This window comes from Rhinopithecus roxellana, chromosome 8, assembly GCF_007565055.1.
Source record: "Rhinopithecus roxellana isolate Shanxi Qingling chromosome 8, ASM756505v1, whole genome shotgun sequence".
NCBI lineage: Eukaryota > Metazoa > Chordata > Mammalia > Primates > Cercopithecidae > Rhinopithecus > Rhinopithecus roxellana.
The window spans coordinates 90,470,667-90,487,782 of record NC_044556.1 but is presented as its reverse complement, the minus strand read 5'-3'; the positions used below and the strand labels follow the sequence as shown (position 1 = coordinate 90,487,782).

The window sequence follows — 17,116 nt, the reverse complement described above, 5'->3', positions numbered from 1 at the left end:
TTTATTTGAGACGGAGTCTCTCTGTGTCTCCCAGGCTGGAGTGCAGTGGCACAATCTCGGCTCACTGCAAGCTCTGCCTCCCGGGTTCACGCCATTCTCTTGCCTCAGCTTCCTGAGTAGCTGGGACTGTAGGCGCCCGCCACCATGCCCAGCTAACTTTTTGTACTTTTTGTAGAGATGGGATTTCACTGTGTTACCCAGGATGGTCTCAATCTCCTGGCCTCAGATCCACCTGCCTCAGCCTCCCAAAGTGTTGGGATTACAGGCATGAGCCACTGCTCCTAGCCACTTTTTAGCCTTCTTAATTTGAGCTTTTATTTTCTTTTCAGTTATTTTATTTACTATGGCTTTAATCCTGTACTAAAATTTTTTATGTTGTTATATGACTTACAATTTTTTAAAATTTTTGTGAGTACATAATAGGTACACGTTATATTACTTTTCACTGAAACTGTGAATACTCTTTTCAATACAATAAGCTGTGATCACTCTTTGATAACTGTAATTATAAAACCATCCTAGTACTATATTCAAGGCAGATAAAAATTTCTCATACTTTCCTGTCTAAACTTCACAAAGAATAATTAAATGAACTTCTCTTACCAATTTTTTATAAACAGAATTATATTTACTGTTAACAAATTGTGAATCATTCCAAATTAAATACATAGTACAGTTGATTCTAATTATTCATGGTGTTTATGTTCTATATAGTTGCCTTGAACACTATTAGCTAATATTGAACCATTGCTCTGAGGGAAGTACAGGGTTAGGTTTCTGTGAGCCTCTGATCAACTGATCAATATATAGTCTTGTTTTTATGTGTGCTTCTCTTTAAAGACACTTTATATAATATATATTGTTGATTCATTAACACTGAACTCACCATTGAACTTACCACCAGCAGCACTGTAACTCGTGCCTGAATGAAGCTTTTCTAGCACATTAGTTTCTCCGTAAAGGCACATCACTGTCCTCTTGCACTAGGAACACTAGACAATGCTTCAGCACTACGCTTGGGAGCTTTTGCAAGCAGTGAATCACATACGAAGGGCCCAAAAATGTGAAATGCATGACACCAAAGAGACCCTGTAAAGGACACTTGTTTATAATATGAGCGCTTAAATGAGAAGGCAGAGCCTCTCCTGTTCAACTTCAGCTAAGAATGTGAGCATAGGACATCTCAAATTTTTCTGTGCTCTGCACATGTCTACAAATAATCATAAAATTACCACAAGTATTGATTTGGGGTTTACAAATAAATATTAGCTTCTATACAAATTTGCAAATACAGAGTACATGAATAATAATGACTGTATTCTCAATATCAGACTTTCCATCTTTAATTTAATTAGAATTTTAGAGTAGCAGTGTTCATGGTCTGAATTTTATATCACTAAACAACTATACCAAACTTATCAGTGTTTTAAAATTGAACAGTCAAAAGTTTTTTTGTTAATTTTTTTGGCATTTTATATTTATAGCCAAGCCTACAGATCATAGCTATCTATTTCTTACCAGATGTTTTTTCCTCCTTTAGGAAACGATGCCCCCACCAACACACACTGCATTTTCTGGCCACCATCTGCCATTTGTTGGTTTTACATATACTAGTAGCTGGTAAGTTTGAAAAGTTAACATAGTTTGGGCGAGGTGCAGTGGCTCATGCCTGTAATCCCAGCACTTTGGGAGGCCAAGGCAGGCGGATCATGAAGTCAGGAGATTTGAGACCAGCCTGGCCAATATGGTGAAATCCCATCTTTACTAAAAATATAAAAATTAGGTGGGCATGGTGGCAGGTGCCTGTAATCCCAGCTACTCAGGTGGCCAAGGCAGGAGAATCGCTTGAACCCAGGAGGTGGAGGTTGCAGTGAGCCGAGACTGCGCCATTGCACTCCAGCCTGGGTGACAGAGCGAGACTCTGTCTCAAAAAAAAAAGTTAACATAGTTTGGACAATTTAAAGCAAATTAAATTGAACTGAGGTTCATAAAAAATGTATGAGAAAACTGTAAATTAAAACTTTTTAAAAAATAGAATGAGCCTACTACTGGAAATAGAAAGTTAAGCGTTACAAAATGAGTAGAATATGTGAAAATCTGAACTCATTTTGGAGGGGAAGGAATGGAACAGAGAGCTCAGAATCTATTCCTTAGCAATGAAGCAGTAATTAGAAGAGTTTCATGCTGTTGAATATTCTCTAGATGTCAAGCAGGAGAACTTTCAACCCGTTAATTCTACCATCTTTTCACTGACCCTTCCTTCACTTATATTCCCTATTTCCCCCTTACCCTGCTTAAATTCTATTGAGAATGATTATAATCACTCCTTGTATGCCGTTTCATTTCTTTGACTGTCTCTAATTCTGTTATACTTGCTTTGCTAAGTCAACATTAACTATTAAAATTTTATTCTCTACCTGTACAGTTCCAAATGACTAGAAAAAATAGCTGACTATTCTTACTGGTCTACTTTAAATTCATGATTACCAACCTCAAGTGCCCCTTTTCTGACAAATATACTGTATTACTGTAGTGTATTCACTCTTTCACTCACCTAGATAACTATTTTTTACTTTCTTTTTTTTTTTTTAAGACATGGGGTCTTATTCTGGGCAGCAGAAGGGCTGGAATGCAGTGGTGCAGTCCTAGCTCACTATAACCTCAAACCTGACCCCAAATGATCCCCCTGCCTCAGCCGCCAGAGTAGCTGGGACAATAGGCACAAGCCACCATGCCCAGCTAATTTTTAAAACGATTTAGAAATGGAGTCTTGCTGTGCTGTCTAGACTGGAGTACAATGGCACAGTCATAGATCACTACAGCCTCCTACTCCTCAAGCCATCCTCTGACCTTAACCTCCCCTGTTGCTGGGATTACAGATGTGAGCCATTGCATCTGGCATATTTCTTTCTCCTTGAGTTTGAAACCTCTGTCATCCTCACGTTCAGCTGACTTGCATCCCCTTTCACCAAAAGGATTGAGGCAAACCACAGACAACTTCCACAAGCTCCAGTTACCATATTTACCGCCTACTTACTGTTGGACCCAATTTCTCTGTTCTTTTCATGGATGAACTGTGCAAGGCTCTAGTAAGGCCAGTCTCTTTCATTCCTTCCTGGCTGGTCTAGTGCATGTTTTGCTTTTATGTCATGAATTTTTTCTTCTTGTGTCATCTGCATCATCAGATCATTTCTATCAGCTTACAAATGTCAGTTCCCCATCTTAATACAAAATATAAAATCTGGATTCTACTTCCTTTACCTCTTATCAACCATGTCTCTGCTCTATATTATAGAAAAATTACTTCAACTTTTGACTATATTTTGTTTATTTTTCTCATACTGTTGTTTCTTGAATCCATTCCAGTCAGGTATGTGCCACCATCACTTCATGCAAACTGCTTTTATCAATGTCACTGTTGACCAACATGTTGCTAAATCTAATGATCACTTCTCAGTTCTAGTCTTACTTAATTGCTTAGTCTCATCTTATTTGCCACAGCTCCATACTTTTAAAATACCTTCTTCTCCTATCTTCTAGGACACTTGACTGATTTTCTCTCACCTTGCTGGTCATTCCTTCTCAGACTCCATACCTGAACCCTCCTGACTTCCCTGACTTGTGAATATCAGAGTGTCCTATGGCTCAGTCTTTGGACTTCTCTTTTCCATCTAAACTCTCTAGTGTTCTCCCAAAGATTTGCTGATGAATCCTCAGTGTACATCTCCAGCTGAGACCTCTCCTCTCATCTACTTAAAAATCTGTCTTAACCACCCACTTACTATGTAAATAACTTTCTTTTATGTCTCTGAACCTGTTCAGGTGATCCTTTAAAAGATAATCAGAGCATGTCACTCCCCTATTCAGAACCAGTCCACCCATCCCCAACTCCAGTGGCTTCATATCAACTCCAAATCAAACTTTTTACAAGACCCTACATGACTGCCTTATTTTTATCTTTCTGAGTTTATTTTTCTCTGTTTACTCGACTCCATCCACACAGGCCTCCTTTCTGGCCTGTGAACATGCCAGACATACTCATGTCTCAGGGCTTTAGTACTTCTGTTTCATCTGCTTGGAACATTCTTTCTTTTGATATTCCCTTAAGTGGTCCCCTCACCTTTACTTAGCTTTTTCCAAAGTTACTTTAGCAGTGACAGCTTTACTGACTACTTTATCTAAATTTTTATCTCCTCCCCTTCAATACTTTATTTCTCCCTTTCCTGCTTTATGTTTTCTCCTTAGCATTTAACATTTTCTAATGTAATGAATATCTCAATTATTTTGTTTATTTCTGTCTCAGTCACTGGAATATAAGCTCTACATGGGCAAGGATTTTTGTCTGTTTTGTTCACCACCAAATGTCCAGCAGTTGCAGTATTTTTATTTAAATCGTATTGAATTAAAGATAGAAACTTGCTTTTGAATTTCAAATTCTAGTAAAGAGGGCCGTGCCGTGGTTGGTGCTTTTGACTACTACTGTTTCACCTAGGTGGTCAGATTGTTTTAAACTACCAGTAACCCTTCAGCAAACTTCATTTTATAATTTGTGGGGTTTTTTAAATCAAAATAATTTGGGGGATATTAGGTTTTCATTTTTTCAAATGCTTCTAAAAACAGTTTTTGGTGATTTTGCAAAAAAAATTTTATAATTATTCCAGCTGGCTAAGCTGCAAGATATTCAAATCTATGTTTTAAATGAGCAATTTAAAAATGTTTATGCCATAAATGTGGAGTCAGTTAAAAACAATTTTTTTAAAATGTTAACATTTTTCTTCAAACTTTTTCTCACAGTATGAACCTGCGTTTTTTTGTTTTGTTTTTTTTTCTTCAGTGTACTTTCTGATCGGAGCTGTTTAAGAGTTACAGCTGGTCCCACCTCACTGGATCTTGATGTTAATGTTCAGAGGACTCTAGACAACACCTTAGCAACTGAAGCTTATGAAAGAAGAATTAAGCGCCTTGAGCAAGAAAAACTTGAACTCAGTAGAAAACTTCAAGGTAAATATATTTTCACTTTTTGAATTGTACTCACAGTGTTAAATGAGGTGTTTATTGTAAGTGGTTGTTTTATCTTTGGAAAAAATTCTTTTAAGTGGTGAAAAATCAAGTTGTAGAAATTTATGCAGAAAACAGCATAATACCGTTTATATAAAATCACACAATTAATAGTAAACGACAACAAAATAGCTTTTGTTTCCTGTGGGTACATATTTATGTTTATAAAAATGTGTGGGAATACCTTTGGGGATGGGGAAATGGGACCCTCCTCACTTCGTTATAGCACTTTAATGACTTTTCCTATCTTATTTGCTCAATCTTTAGGAGCTCTAGCTCCTTTCACATTGTCATTCTCTGCAGCATTGCTTCTGCCGTATTTGGTGATTTTATTTTGGTGATTTTAAAATGCACATACACATAAACTTTTTAAGATTCTGAGTGAGTTTCTTTATTCTTCACCTTCAATGATTGTTTTCTCCATTTCATTTCATCCAGTCCATCCTATGGTAGTAAGATATGTCTTAAGATTACCATATCTAAAACTCATTAATCGCAGTTTCCAGCAAATCTTTTATAATCTCCTGCTCATAATTTTCTAGTGCTCTCTCTCTCTGACCCCTTAACTCCAATATTCCTTCACTGCCATCATTACCTACAAGTCTATCACCAATTTAACTCTGCTATTTATACCCTCATTTTTCATTCTCTGGTCAGCCATAATCATACCCTGGCATATACCTTCAAATCTATTGTTCCGCTTTCTCTTTGTCAAATACCCTTGGCAGAACCCCAACCGTGTTTGAATACAACTTTGTGTCTTCCACTATCCAGCTGAAGACAGCTTACTTAAAACACCCACAACATGTTGACTAATAATATTAATTCAGATTCACAGACACTCACCTCAGGTCAGCTCTTCATGCTGCCTAGCAATCCTACTTTGTTCCCCTAGTCTGTTTCCCTATCCTGTGCTGTAAAATCCAGTGATCATTTCTGTCTTCACCTTTTAACCTATCAGCAATATTTGATCCTGTGGACCATTTATTCCTCCTGATAATGCCTTTTTTTTTTTTTTTTTTTTTTTTGGGGGGGCTTCTGGGGCACTTTATCTCCTGGTTTTCTTTTTCCTCATAAACCAGTCCTTCCCTGTCTCGTTTGCTAAGTTTTCCTTAACTCTTTGACCTTTGAATGTTAGAATACTCTACTTGAAGCAAGTCTGTAGTTGAATGAGGCCTTCAATGAAAGTTTTCCAGACCATCCTATTTATAATTTAATCATATATATATCCCCAGTACTACTATCTACTTTTTCTGCTTTTTTTCTCTAAAATAAAGGATGTCACATATTATATATTTTACTTACGTATTTTGTGAATGAAGGAATGTATTTATGGACAAATGATCAGGAACTTGTAACTCCTAGGAGAGAAATAATCAAAGTTCTATAATCACAGAATTTTACTGTCATAGTTTTAGAGGCCAAGTAGAGAAAAAGTCTGTGTAGACATCAATAGAATGGACTATTTTCTGTTTTTCCGTAAGTTGTTAAGATCTCTGCAATGAATTACTTCCCTTTTGTGACTGAAATTTTTCTGTTTTTTTTTTATGTGGTGATATAGCAAAGTGTGCAAGCATTCTACTTTTAAGTATAAGCCTAATAAATGTTTGTATATGTGTACACTAATGTAACCTTCACTCATATTCATGTGTAGAATATTTCCAGCATAGGGTAAAGTCCTCACATGCCACTCCCCAGTTTGTAACTTACCACTATGAAATAAACATCATCCTAATTTCTTTCACCATTAATGAATTTTTACCTGTTTTTGAACTTCATATAAATGGTATCATACAGTATATTCTCTTTTGTGTATGGCATCTTTCACTTGTTGTTTTTTAAAATTCACCCATGTTTTATATATATCAGTAGTTCGCTCTTTTTTTTTTTGTATTGCTGTTTAGTATTTCATTGGGTATAAGCACTAAAAAATTGCCCAGTCTGTTGTTGGTAAGTATTTGGGTTATTTCCAGATGTTGACTACTATAAGTAAAGTTCCTGCAAATGTGCTTATATATTTATTTTGATGGTCCTATATACTATTTCTTTCAGATATGTACCTGGGAGTAGAATTTCTGGGCCATATAGTAGAGGATTTTCAGCTTTAGAAGATATTGTCAAAGAGTTTTCCAAAGTGATTATACCAATGTATAGTTCTACTAATAATTTACGAGTTCTACTTTCTTCAGCTCCCCACCAGAACTTGATATTGTCAGCATTTTTAACTTGTAGCCATTCTGGTAGAAGTATAATGATGTCCTGCTGTGATTTTAATTTGCATTTTCCTGATGGATAATGAGTTTGAATGTCTTTTCATATATTTACCATCCATTTGGATATCTAGTCTTTTGAAGTTCTGGTTCGAGGTTCTTGCCCATTTTTCTGTTAGATCTTCATATATCTTTTTCTTAATAATTTGTATGTTACTACTTCACAAACAACGTAGAAACCTTTAGACAGCTCCTTGTATGACTGTTGTTATGTAGTTTACCTTAATCTATGTTATAAATCTTTTAATACATTTTACTCGATTGTTGCTTTACGTTTACTCATTAAGTATCTTTTAATTTACCCATTTATTTACCCTTTTGGTGCTTTTTATTTCTCCCTAAATTCCATGTTTCTATCTGGAATCATTTTTCTTTAGCCTAAAAAACTTCCTTTATTGTTTTCTTGTAATGTGAGTGTGTTGTGACAATTCTCAATAGGGTTTTGTTGATGTGAAAATGTCTTTATTTTTACCTTCATTTTTGAAGAATACTTGTACTGGATTAGAATTCTAGCTTGGCAGCTTTTTCTTTCAGAGCTCTACATGTATTATTTTATTCTTTTCTATAATAGTTTCCATAATATTTCTTGAGAAGCCAGCTGTTAATCTTAATCTCTTGAATGTAATGTATATGTTTTCCCTTCTGGCTGCTTTCAGGATTATGTCCTTAACTTCAGTTTCAAATAGTTGGACTGTGATTCACGTACGTGTAGCTTTCTTTGTATTAACAGAAAATCCTGGTTGAGATTCACTGAGCTTTTGCAATCTTGTTTGATGTCTTTTATCAGTTTTGCAAAATTCTAAGCCATAGTCTCTGTAGATACTGTTTTGCCTCATGCACTTTCTCCTCTCCTTCTGGAGCTTTAATTGCATATATGTTAGATGGTATCTCACATTTCCTTTATACTCTGTTCTGTTCCTTCCATTCTTTCTTTTTTTGTGTGTGCTTCATTAAGATATTTTCTATTGATCTGCCTTGAGGTTCACTAGTTCCGTCTTCTGCTATATCCATTTTGCTGTTAAGTCCATCTGATTAATCTTAATTTCAGATATTGTCTTTTTGGTTAAAGTTTATTCATTTGATTCTCTCAGTTGCAGTTTTCTGTTGAAATTTCCCCATATTTTTGTGTATTTTTTCGCTATTTTCTGTAACATTTTAATAATATTTTGAGCTCCTTGTCTGTTAATTTCAACAACTGTGAACCTGCCTTTCTGTTTTTTTCTTCCATTTGTCATGCTTTTCTGCTTTTCCAAATGTCTCATGTGAAAGATGTCATGAATAAAAATAACATAGAGAAGCAAGTTTATATTATTTTTGCCCCAGAGAGGTTTCTCCCTTTTCATTCCATCAAGAATTGAGCTTGGACAAGCCTAAATTGCATTTTTTTTTTTTTTTTTTTTTTGAGACAGAGTCTTGCTGTTGCCCAGGTTGGAGTGCAGTGATTTGATCTCGGCTCACTGCAACCTCTGCCTCCCGGGTTCAAGCGATTCTCCTGCCTCAGGCTCCTGAGTAGCTGGGACTACAGGTGTGTGCCACCACGCCTGGCTAATTTTTTGTATTTTTAGTAGAGATGAGGTTTCACCGTGTTAGCCAGGATAGTCTCGATCTCCTGACCTCATGATCTGCCCGCCTTAGCCTCCCTAAGTGCTGGGATTACAGGCATGAGCCACTGTGCCCGCCTTTAAATTGCATTTTTAATTAGATTCAAACCTACCTTTGATTTCAAATGCCCAGAAACGGGAGCTGGATAGAGCCTAGTTGGGCCTCTTTCTCCTTCACTTCCTAAACTATGGGAGATTTATTCTGCTCTTCAGCCTTCTGCCCTATACCATTTCCAAATTTGGTAAGTGTCTTGATGAAGAGACTGGCCATGTATTTGAAGCAGATTCTCTTCCTCAAGCAGCTCTTCATCTCTGAAATAATTCTATACTATCGGAGATTTCTGTCTGACTTTTCAAAGCTCCCTAACTTCCCATGCAGCCCCCAAGTACAACAATTAAAATATACCATGGGAATGAAAGCACCATATGCTTACGGACTTTGAGATTTCCAGATTGTTGCATCATCCCCACACATCCTCCAGAAGCTTCAGTGATTTTTCTTTCCAGCATGTTATCTCTCAATTTAAAGGCCAGGCTTGACCTAAGTACGCTCACAGAAATGGATAAGGCTTCCAGGTAAGAAGCAGTTGTAATAGCCTCTTCACCTCAGAATGCCTCACTTCCCTGGCTCACTTTCCCACCTCTGACTGGGAAAGCACAGAAAACTAAGTAAAATAAACCAAAGATGTTTTTAAAAATAAGATTTTTTCAAATTATGTACTGAATTTTTACTTTTTACAGCAGGAGAAACAAAGCAGTGACCTGTTGCTTCCTAGTCCATCCCCTTATGACTAAGAATTTCCTGTGTTTTGGTTTTTTTTTTTAATGTTTTGAATTCTTTTATTTGTTCTTAGTATTTTTACATGTATAGTATCGTCTACACAGAGCAAAGCGAGCAAAAATGTAAGATCATTGCCTTTTGGCATGAATACTTGTTTCATAGCAGTGACATAGATTAACATTTAAACTGATTCATTCATTTATCAGCTATTTATTGAGTATCAAACAGCCAGGAACTGTTCTGCACATAACTAGTAACGTAATAAAAAACAGATAAAGACAAAAATACCTCCCCTTGTTATGTTTCCTTTCTACTTTGAGGAGACAGACAAATAAATCACATACAAAGTAGGGTCATCCACTGAGAGTAAGGAAGGTAGAGGAGATAATAGATATTTGACAAGAAAAAGAGAAAATGTGAAATGGTCATTATAGTGACAAAAAGAGTAAATGAGCCAGGGAAATAGTTTAGGATCACCAGATATTTCCATGTTATTTAAGTTTAGTAATCATGAGTTTTAAATGACTGTGTATTTTTTTCAGTCATTTTTAGCTACTTGGGTAAAATCATAGAGTAGGAGGAGAGTAGAAATTAGCCAAGATTGAGGGCCTTCTAGAATAAGTACAATGGAGGAGAGAAGGGTAAAGAAATGGAAGGTGTTTGCAAAACAGTGATGGACCAAAGAATCTAACCAGGGTAAGTAAGGAAGTAAAGAGGAAAAAAATGGAAAGTGTTGGGAACACATTGATTGGCATTTGTGTTGGGAATGAAGAATTGTTGAAGTGGTCCCTGGAGTAGTAAGCTGTACAGATAAGAGAGATGATTTTGGAGGCCATGCCGTTACTGATAATGACAAAGTGTATAGTAGAATTTCTTAATTGGTGAACCACAAGCATTTGGGGTGAGGTAGTTTTTTCACATGAGAGAGAGTTTCACACTCTGAGATATTGAACATTCTGAGTTTCCAGATGTTAAATGCTTGTAGCAGTCTCCTCATGTACTGTGTCAACAGCTGACTCCCCTTCTGTCCCCTTCACATGAGGTGATGGTACACCTGCAGTAGAGAACCACTAGTTTAGGATGTGGCCAGTTAATCTGATGGTTATACTGGAGAGAAGTCTATCAGCTAGATTGTTTTGGGCTGCAAATGTGAGAATTCTTAAATAATAAGGATTTATTTTCTCACTTAAGAAGCCAGAAGTAAATGGTTTCAGTGCTAATTTTGGGGTAGCTGCCCTATTAATTTCTTGGCTTTCCTTGATTCCACAATATTGTGGAACTTTCAGATGTAAACTTTGGAAGGTAAGACCTCCCTTCATACACCAGATTCACTTCATATACCATCTGACAGACATACCAGGCATTTGAGTTATCACATGGTGACGTTCCCTGCTAGGACAAAAAGGAGCTAAATAGATTCATTGGCAGAGTACACCAAGAGTTCCATCTTCATATCTGCACATATCCAGAGACTCAGAAAGTGGAAAGATTCATTTAGTTTCATACATCTTTCATTTAATGGGAGATTAAAACCTCTCCCTGAAGCCCCCTAGTGGACTTCTTCTCAAGGTACCATTTAAGTTCTAACTAGGTCTCATACCTAATTCTTGACCAACACTTGCAATGTGGAATGGAATTATTATGATTAATTTAAACCAGCCAGTTTTGACTGGGCCCACCTTGCCTATGCACACTGTAGCCTGATAATTGAATTTGGTTCACAAGGAAGAAGAAATAAGTAGATGCTGGGTAAAAACCATCAGTATCTGTTGTAGAGAATTTATGTGCCTCAGAAGTCAGTGTTAGATGGATTATCTATTTTGATGTTAAAGTCACTAAGAATAGTAAGAAGAGTAGTAATGGAAAGAAGAGCAGAGAACAACATGTAAAATCCTTGTTTAAAAAAGAGTAGGATAGGGAGGACAAGTGGATAACTACATACGCAGGAAATGGCCATTTCAGTAGACCTAGGAATTTTGAGGAGAGAGGTGGCAATAATGAGCAAGGATGCCTGCCCCACCTTCATACCTGTGGTAGGTGGGGTACAGGAGGAAAAGTAACTCCTATTAATGTCCATTTGGTATTTTTTGGTCTTTTGTTTGTTTTTCTGAGACAGAGTTTTGATCTATCACCCAGGCTGGGTGTGGTGGCGTGATCTCAGCTCACTGCAACCTCTGCCTCCCTTGTTCAAGCATTTCTCCTGCCTCAGCCTTCCAAGTAGCTGGTATTACAGGCATGCACCACCATGGCTGGCTAATTTTTATATTTTTAGTAGAGATGGTGTTTCACCATGTAGGCCAGGCTGATCTGCAACTCCTGACCTCAGGTGGTGCACCTACCTTGGCCTCCCAAAGCACTGGGATTACAGGCATGAGCCACCGCACCTGCACCTCCCCCACATTGGGTATTTTTATGTCTCCCCATTTTCTGCCCCCAATTTAGATGTCTTAAAAAAACAAAAACATTGGATGTTCTTTTCAAAATAATAAATACAGAAAGGACCAGTTTTTAGCATGTTTTGAACCCGAAGAGATAGAAATATATAAGAAATACTTATATGATGCAGAAAATCAAGATCAGATGCACAATGTAGTATATCTTATACCTTTAATTCAAATTAACAAATATTTATTGACCGCCAAACATACAGGGTTTATGGTTTACATACACACACGTATATATGCACACACAAAGTAATCAGTAATGATTTGCACTAACTCATAAAGAATTATGGTAAGGGAGAGACTTATTATGTAAGAATCCCTCCATAAATAGCAGAACACCTATTTTAGAACAAAGGGCAATTTCATTTCTGGTGTAAAATGGTAAAAAATATTTTCTTTGTTCCGTATCTTTTGATGATATCTGGGAATAAGCCTCAATAGACTTACTGTTCTTTAAAACCTTGTGTTTTCTAATTAGAACTGCAAGATAAATTAATATTTTCTATTTTAACTAAATATTTTAGCTAAATTGTTGAGCCATAGTTACCTGTAGATGGGCCTCAACTTTCAGACATAAAATTTGGAAGGCCAGCACTTCTGCATATGTATATTAACATGCCTAACCCTCCTTTTGTAAACCCAATTCAGTTCTTCATATAGCATCTGACTGACATACCAGGCTTTTGAGTTATCACATGGTGATGTTCCTACTAGGAGAAAAAGGAGCTACGTAGTTGATTCACTGGCAGAGTACACCAACAGTATTTAAAACCAAAAATGATTAGAAGGTGGATTCTTTCATATATATATATATATATATGCGCAGCGGATTTTTTTTTTTTTTTTTTTTTTTTTTTTTTTTGATAGAGTCTCACTTTGTCTCCCAGGCTGGAGTACAGTGCCATGATCATGAGTCACTACCACTTCAACCTTCCAGGCTCAAGCAGTTCTCCAATCTGAGCCTCCTGAGTAGCGGGACTTCAGGCATGTGCCACCATGCCCTGCCAATTTTTATATCTTTTGTAGAGAAAGGGTCTCACTCTGTTGCCCAGGCTGGTCTCATACTCCTGGACTCAAGTGATCCTCCCACTTCGGCCTCCCAAAGTGCTGGGATTACAGGCATGAACTACCATGCCTGACCTGATTTTTTATGACTTAATTTTTACGTATTCACATGCTTTTTATCGGTGAGTAGATGTTTTGTTCTATAAATAGTGTAAGAATTTCTCTGCAAAAAATACAATGTTATTAGTGTTAAGAATTTGAAGTATGGTGATATTTTTATTTATTCTTTTTTTTAAAGAGTCAACACAGACTGTCCAAGCTCTGCAGTATTCAACTGTTGATGGTCCACTAACAGCAAGCAAAGATTTAGAAATAAAAAACTTAAAAGAAGAAATTGAAAAACTAAGGAAACAAGTAACAGGTAAATATCTGTGATTCACTGCTAATTCAATTTAGGAAATGTTTAAAAAATGGTTTATTCACACAAAAAACATCTATTGAGAACATGTCTGTGTTATGTGATGTGAGTTGCATGGTAGTCAGGGAAGGGCAAATAAGAATGGGTTCTGCTCTCAAGAAGTTCACATTTTGGTCTGGGAAACAGATAAACAGTTACTGCAATACGTATGAAAAGGCTATCAGGAAAAATAAATGGAGATACGTGGAGAGTACATAGAGGATCACCTAACCCAGACTTCTGTGAATAAGGATGGCTTTTTTGGAAGGCCTGTTCATTTTGGAGTTTTTCTGGCAAAGCATATTTGTGAGGAGAGGAAAAGGTGAGTAAGGTGTGAAGAAGGACACTAGAGACAAGCAGAGTGCATGTATACAGGCATCAAGAAAATTTATTTTATTTGTTATGCAATTATTTTTTCCTTATATTACTGAGATTAAAATTAAATTTGACAGGTGTTTGTATACCTATTATTCATTTATTGCATTTATTCAATAAACATATATTTAGCACCTACTGTGTAGCAGGTGTTGTTTTAGGCTCTTGGGATTCAACTTAAGCAGAACAACTTTAAACAAAAAATCTTTGCTTTTGCCTAGGTAAAGGACAGAAAACAGAAACCAGTAAATATATAACTTTGTAAATGATACAATATGTTAGAAGGTAATAAGTGCTTTAAAAATAAGAATAGAATAAGGAGAATTAGTCAGATGTGCAAAATGAGGAGTTTTATCATTTTAAGTATAGTGCTCCAGGGGTAGGCCTGAGAAGGTAACATGTTAGCAAAAATTTAAAGAAGGCAAGGAGGTTAGCCATACAATTATCTGGAAAATATATGTTCCAAGCAGAAGGACTGGTGCAAAGACTCTTAAAATCGAATGTGCCCCAGGTGTTCCAGTAAAACAGAGTACTGCATGGCTGAAGCAGAATGAGCAAGCAGGGAGAATGGAAGGAAATGAGAAATAAAGGGGTGAAATGGGCTTGTTGCCTGATCAGTAGAGCCTTACTGATTGTCGTAAGGTCTTTGGTTTTTACTCAGAATGAAATGGCAGTTTTTTGCAGGGTTTAGAGGCATTACATGATCTGAATAAGTAGAGGGATAGGAAGAGAGAGCAGAAGGTACTGTTTTAACGAGAATGGTCAGGCCTCTCCAGAAAGGCAGTTTTAGGCAAAAATAAGTAAAAGAGAAGAAACAATCTAATGTAGCATCTTTTATAAAAGTGACTATTTAAAATGTCATATTAGCACTTTGTTTATTTTAAATATATGGAGATCTTAATTTTGAGCATAATTTGTGAATCCTATTTTGTGTTTTTAAGAGGCTGTCCTCCTAAGAAATATCTATATATCTAATCTCTGTTACTTTTATCTTTCCAAAAGTAAGTTGTAATAGATTGGGAACGTGATAAGTGAATCATGGACTTTGCTTTGGTACCAACAGTAACATTAAGAGTGTCATTGAATGTCTACGTTAGAGTTGTATGATACTAAAAAAGCAGTGGAACAGAAGACCAGCTAGAATGGTCAGTGATTTGTCTTCAGAGAGGCAATAGGGATTTGGAAAACTTATTCATAAGCCTGTCTCTTCTCTTTTTAATAGTAGAATGTGGCTTTGAATGGCAGTAGCTTTTGAAAGCTTGCTAATTAATTTTAAAACTGCCTTGAAATAGATGATATTGATGTAAAATATTCAAATAAATAATCTAGTTGTTATGTCATTCACCAAAATAGTTGTGAGCTGCTTTGTTAGCTCTGTATAAGAGCTAAATTTTTAAATCTTAAAACGTTTTGCTGTCATTCACAGTAATGTTCTGGCACTATCCAAAGGAAACTTGTGTTGATGTCTAACCCATTATATATAGAATCATGATAAGTAATTTCATTTTCTGAGCAATTCCAAATAGTATTGTATTTTTAATTTTATTGTTCATGTGTTTATTGCTAATATATAGAAATATAGTTGATTTTTACATGTTTATTTTGTATTCTACAGTGTTACTACACTCCCTTATTAGTTCTAAGAGGGCTTTAAAAAAATAGATTATTTGGGATATTTAATTCTGACGATCATGTCATCTGCAGGTGGGAACAGTTTTATTTCTCCCTTTCTGATCCATATGCTTTTTGTTTCCTTTTCTTGCCTCATTGCAAGAACTTGCAGCACTATGTTATGTTAAAGAAGAATGATGAGGAGAACATTCTAGCTTCTCAATCTTGGGGAAAAGCATTAGTTTCCCTCTGTTTTTGTATTTCTAAGGGTTTTTTAAATCATTAATGGGTGCTAAATTTTGTCAGATGCTTTTTCTGTATTGATTGATATGAACATACGATTTTCAAAAAATAACCTGTTAATATGGTGAATTACATTGGTTGATTTTAAAGTATTGAACAAGCCATATATCCTCTTGTAAACGGTGGTCATGGTGTACAATTATTTTTTTATGTTGCTGAATTCCATTCCTAATATATTTTTAAGGATTTTTGCGTCTATAGACATGAAGGATATTAGTCTTGAGTGTTCTTTTTTCTTCTTCTTTTTCCTTTCTTTCTTGTACTAGCTGTTTCTCTGTCAACATAGCTGTTGGCTACTGTCACCAGCAGCCACCAGAGGCCTGAACAAAAGAGGACTAGCAGGGGATCCACCTACATGCATCCTTTCTGAAGCAACCTTGCAGTCAGGAGTCAGATTGCTGGTACAGCGTCAATGACAACCTCAATGTGAACATTTAAGAGTTTTTAGTGCTTACAGACATTGTGGCACATGGCATGCCTGGAGGCCACACACCTGGAGGTCAGGGAGTGCAGGGAGACAGAGAGCCTTGAGCTAGGAGAGCATGGCAACTAGCAGTATATATTAGGGAATAGGGTGTAGGTCACTTTAAGTTTGGAAGCCAGTGCTTGAATGGTCCCTTTAGAGGAGGTGGCTGGAAGGCACGATCCCAGTCTGCTAGATGGGAGAGATGTCTCCAGCTTGAGCCCCTTGGGTGTGGTGTAGAATTGAAAACTGCATCAAGAGTGACTAAACCCTGCCTCTGAAACAAGAAACCTAAACCCGCATTCAATATGGATGCTGAGGCAGCATAAAATTATTATAAAATTATACATTTATTATAAATGATTTATTTTAACGTAAAATTAAATATGCTGTAAATTTATAAATACACTTGATCCTTGAGCAACATGGATTTGAACTGTGTGGATCTACTTATATGCAGATTTTTTCCCCAACCACATAGAGATTGAAAATACAGGATGCTTGGGATCCGAAAGTCAACCCAGGTTAGAGGTAGAAGTCCAGGTTTCCCGTGTGGTTTCCACTGACAATGTGTGTGAGGGGAGGCTTGTTGTCAGCCAGTGAGGGTTAATGTCCTGTCTTTTTGTGACACCACTCTTTTTTTTTTTTTTTCCCAATTTGGAGATAGAGTCTCACTCTGTTGCCCAGGCTAGAGTGCAGTGACACGATCTCAGCTCACTGCAACCACCATCCCCCAGGCTCAAGCAAT

General features: G+C 36.6%; 1 protein-coding gene across 8 annotated transcripts in view; it reads left to right on the top strand.

Moving 5' to 3' along the window:
- Positions 1–17,116, top strand: part of CDC42BPA (CDC42 binding protein kinase alpha) — a 329,925-nt gene that overhangs the window by 174,998 nt on the left and 137,811 nt on the right. For all 8 annotated transcript variants that reach the window (XM_010381838.2, XM_010381864.2, XM_010381872.2 and 5 more), the window contains exons 9-11: positions 1,541–1,620; positions 4,835–5,001; positions 13,458–13,580. In XM_010381838.2, coding sequence (XP_010380140.1) covers positions 1,541–1,620; positions 4,835–5,001; positions 13,458–13,580 — 370 coding nt within the window. The remainder of the gene's footprint in view (positions 1–1,540; positions 1,621–4,834; positions 5,002–13,457; positions 13,581–17,116) is intronic.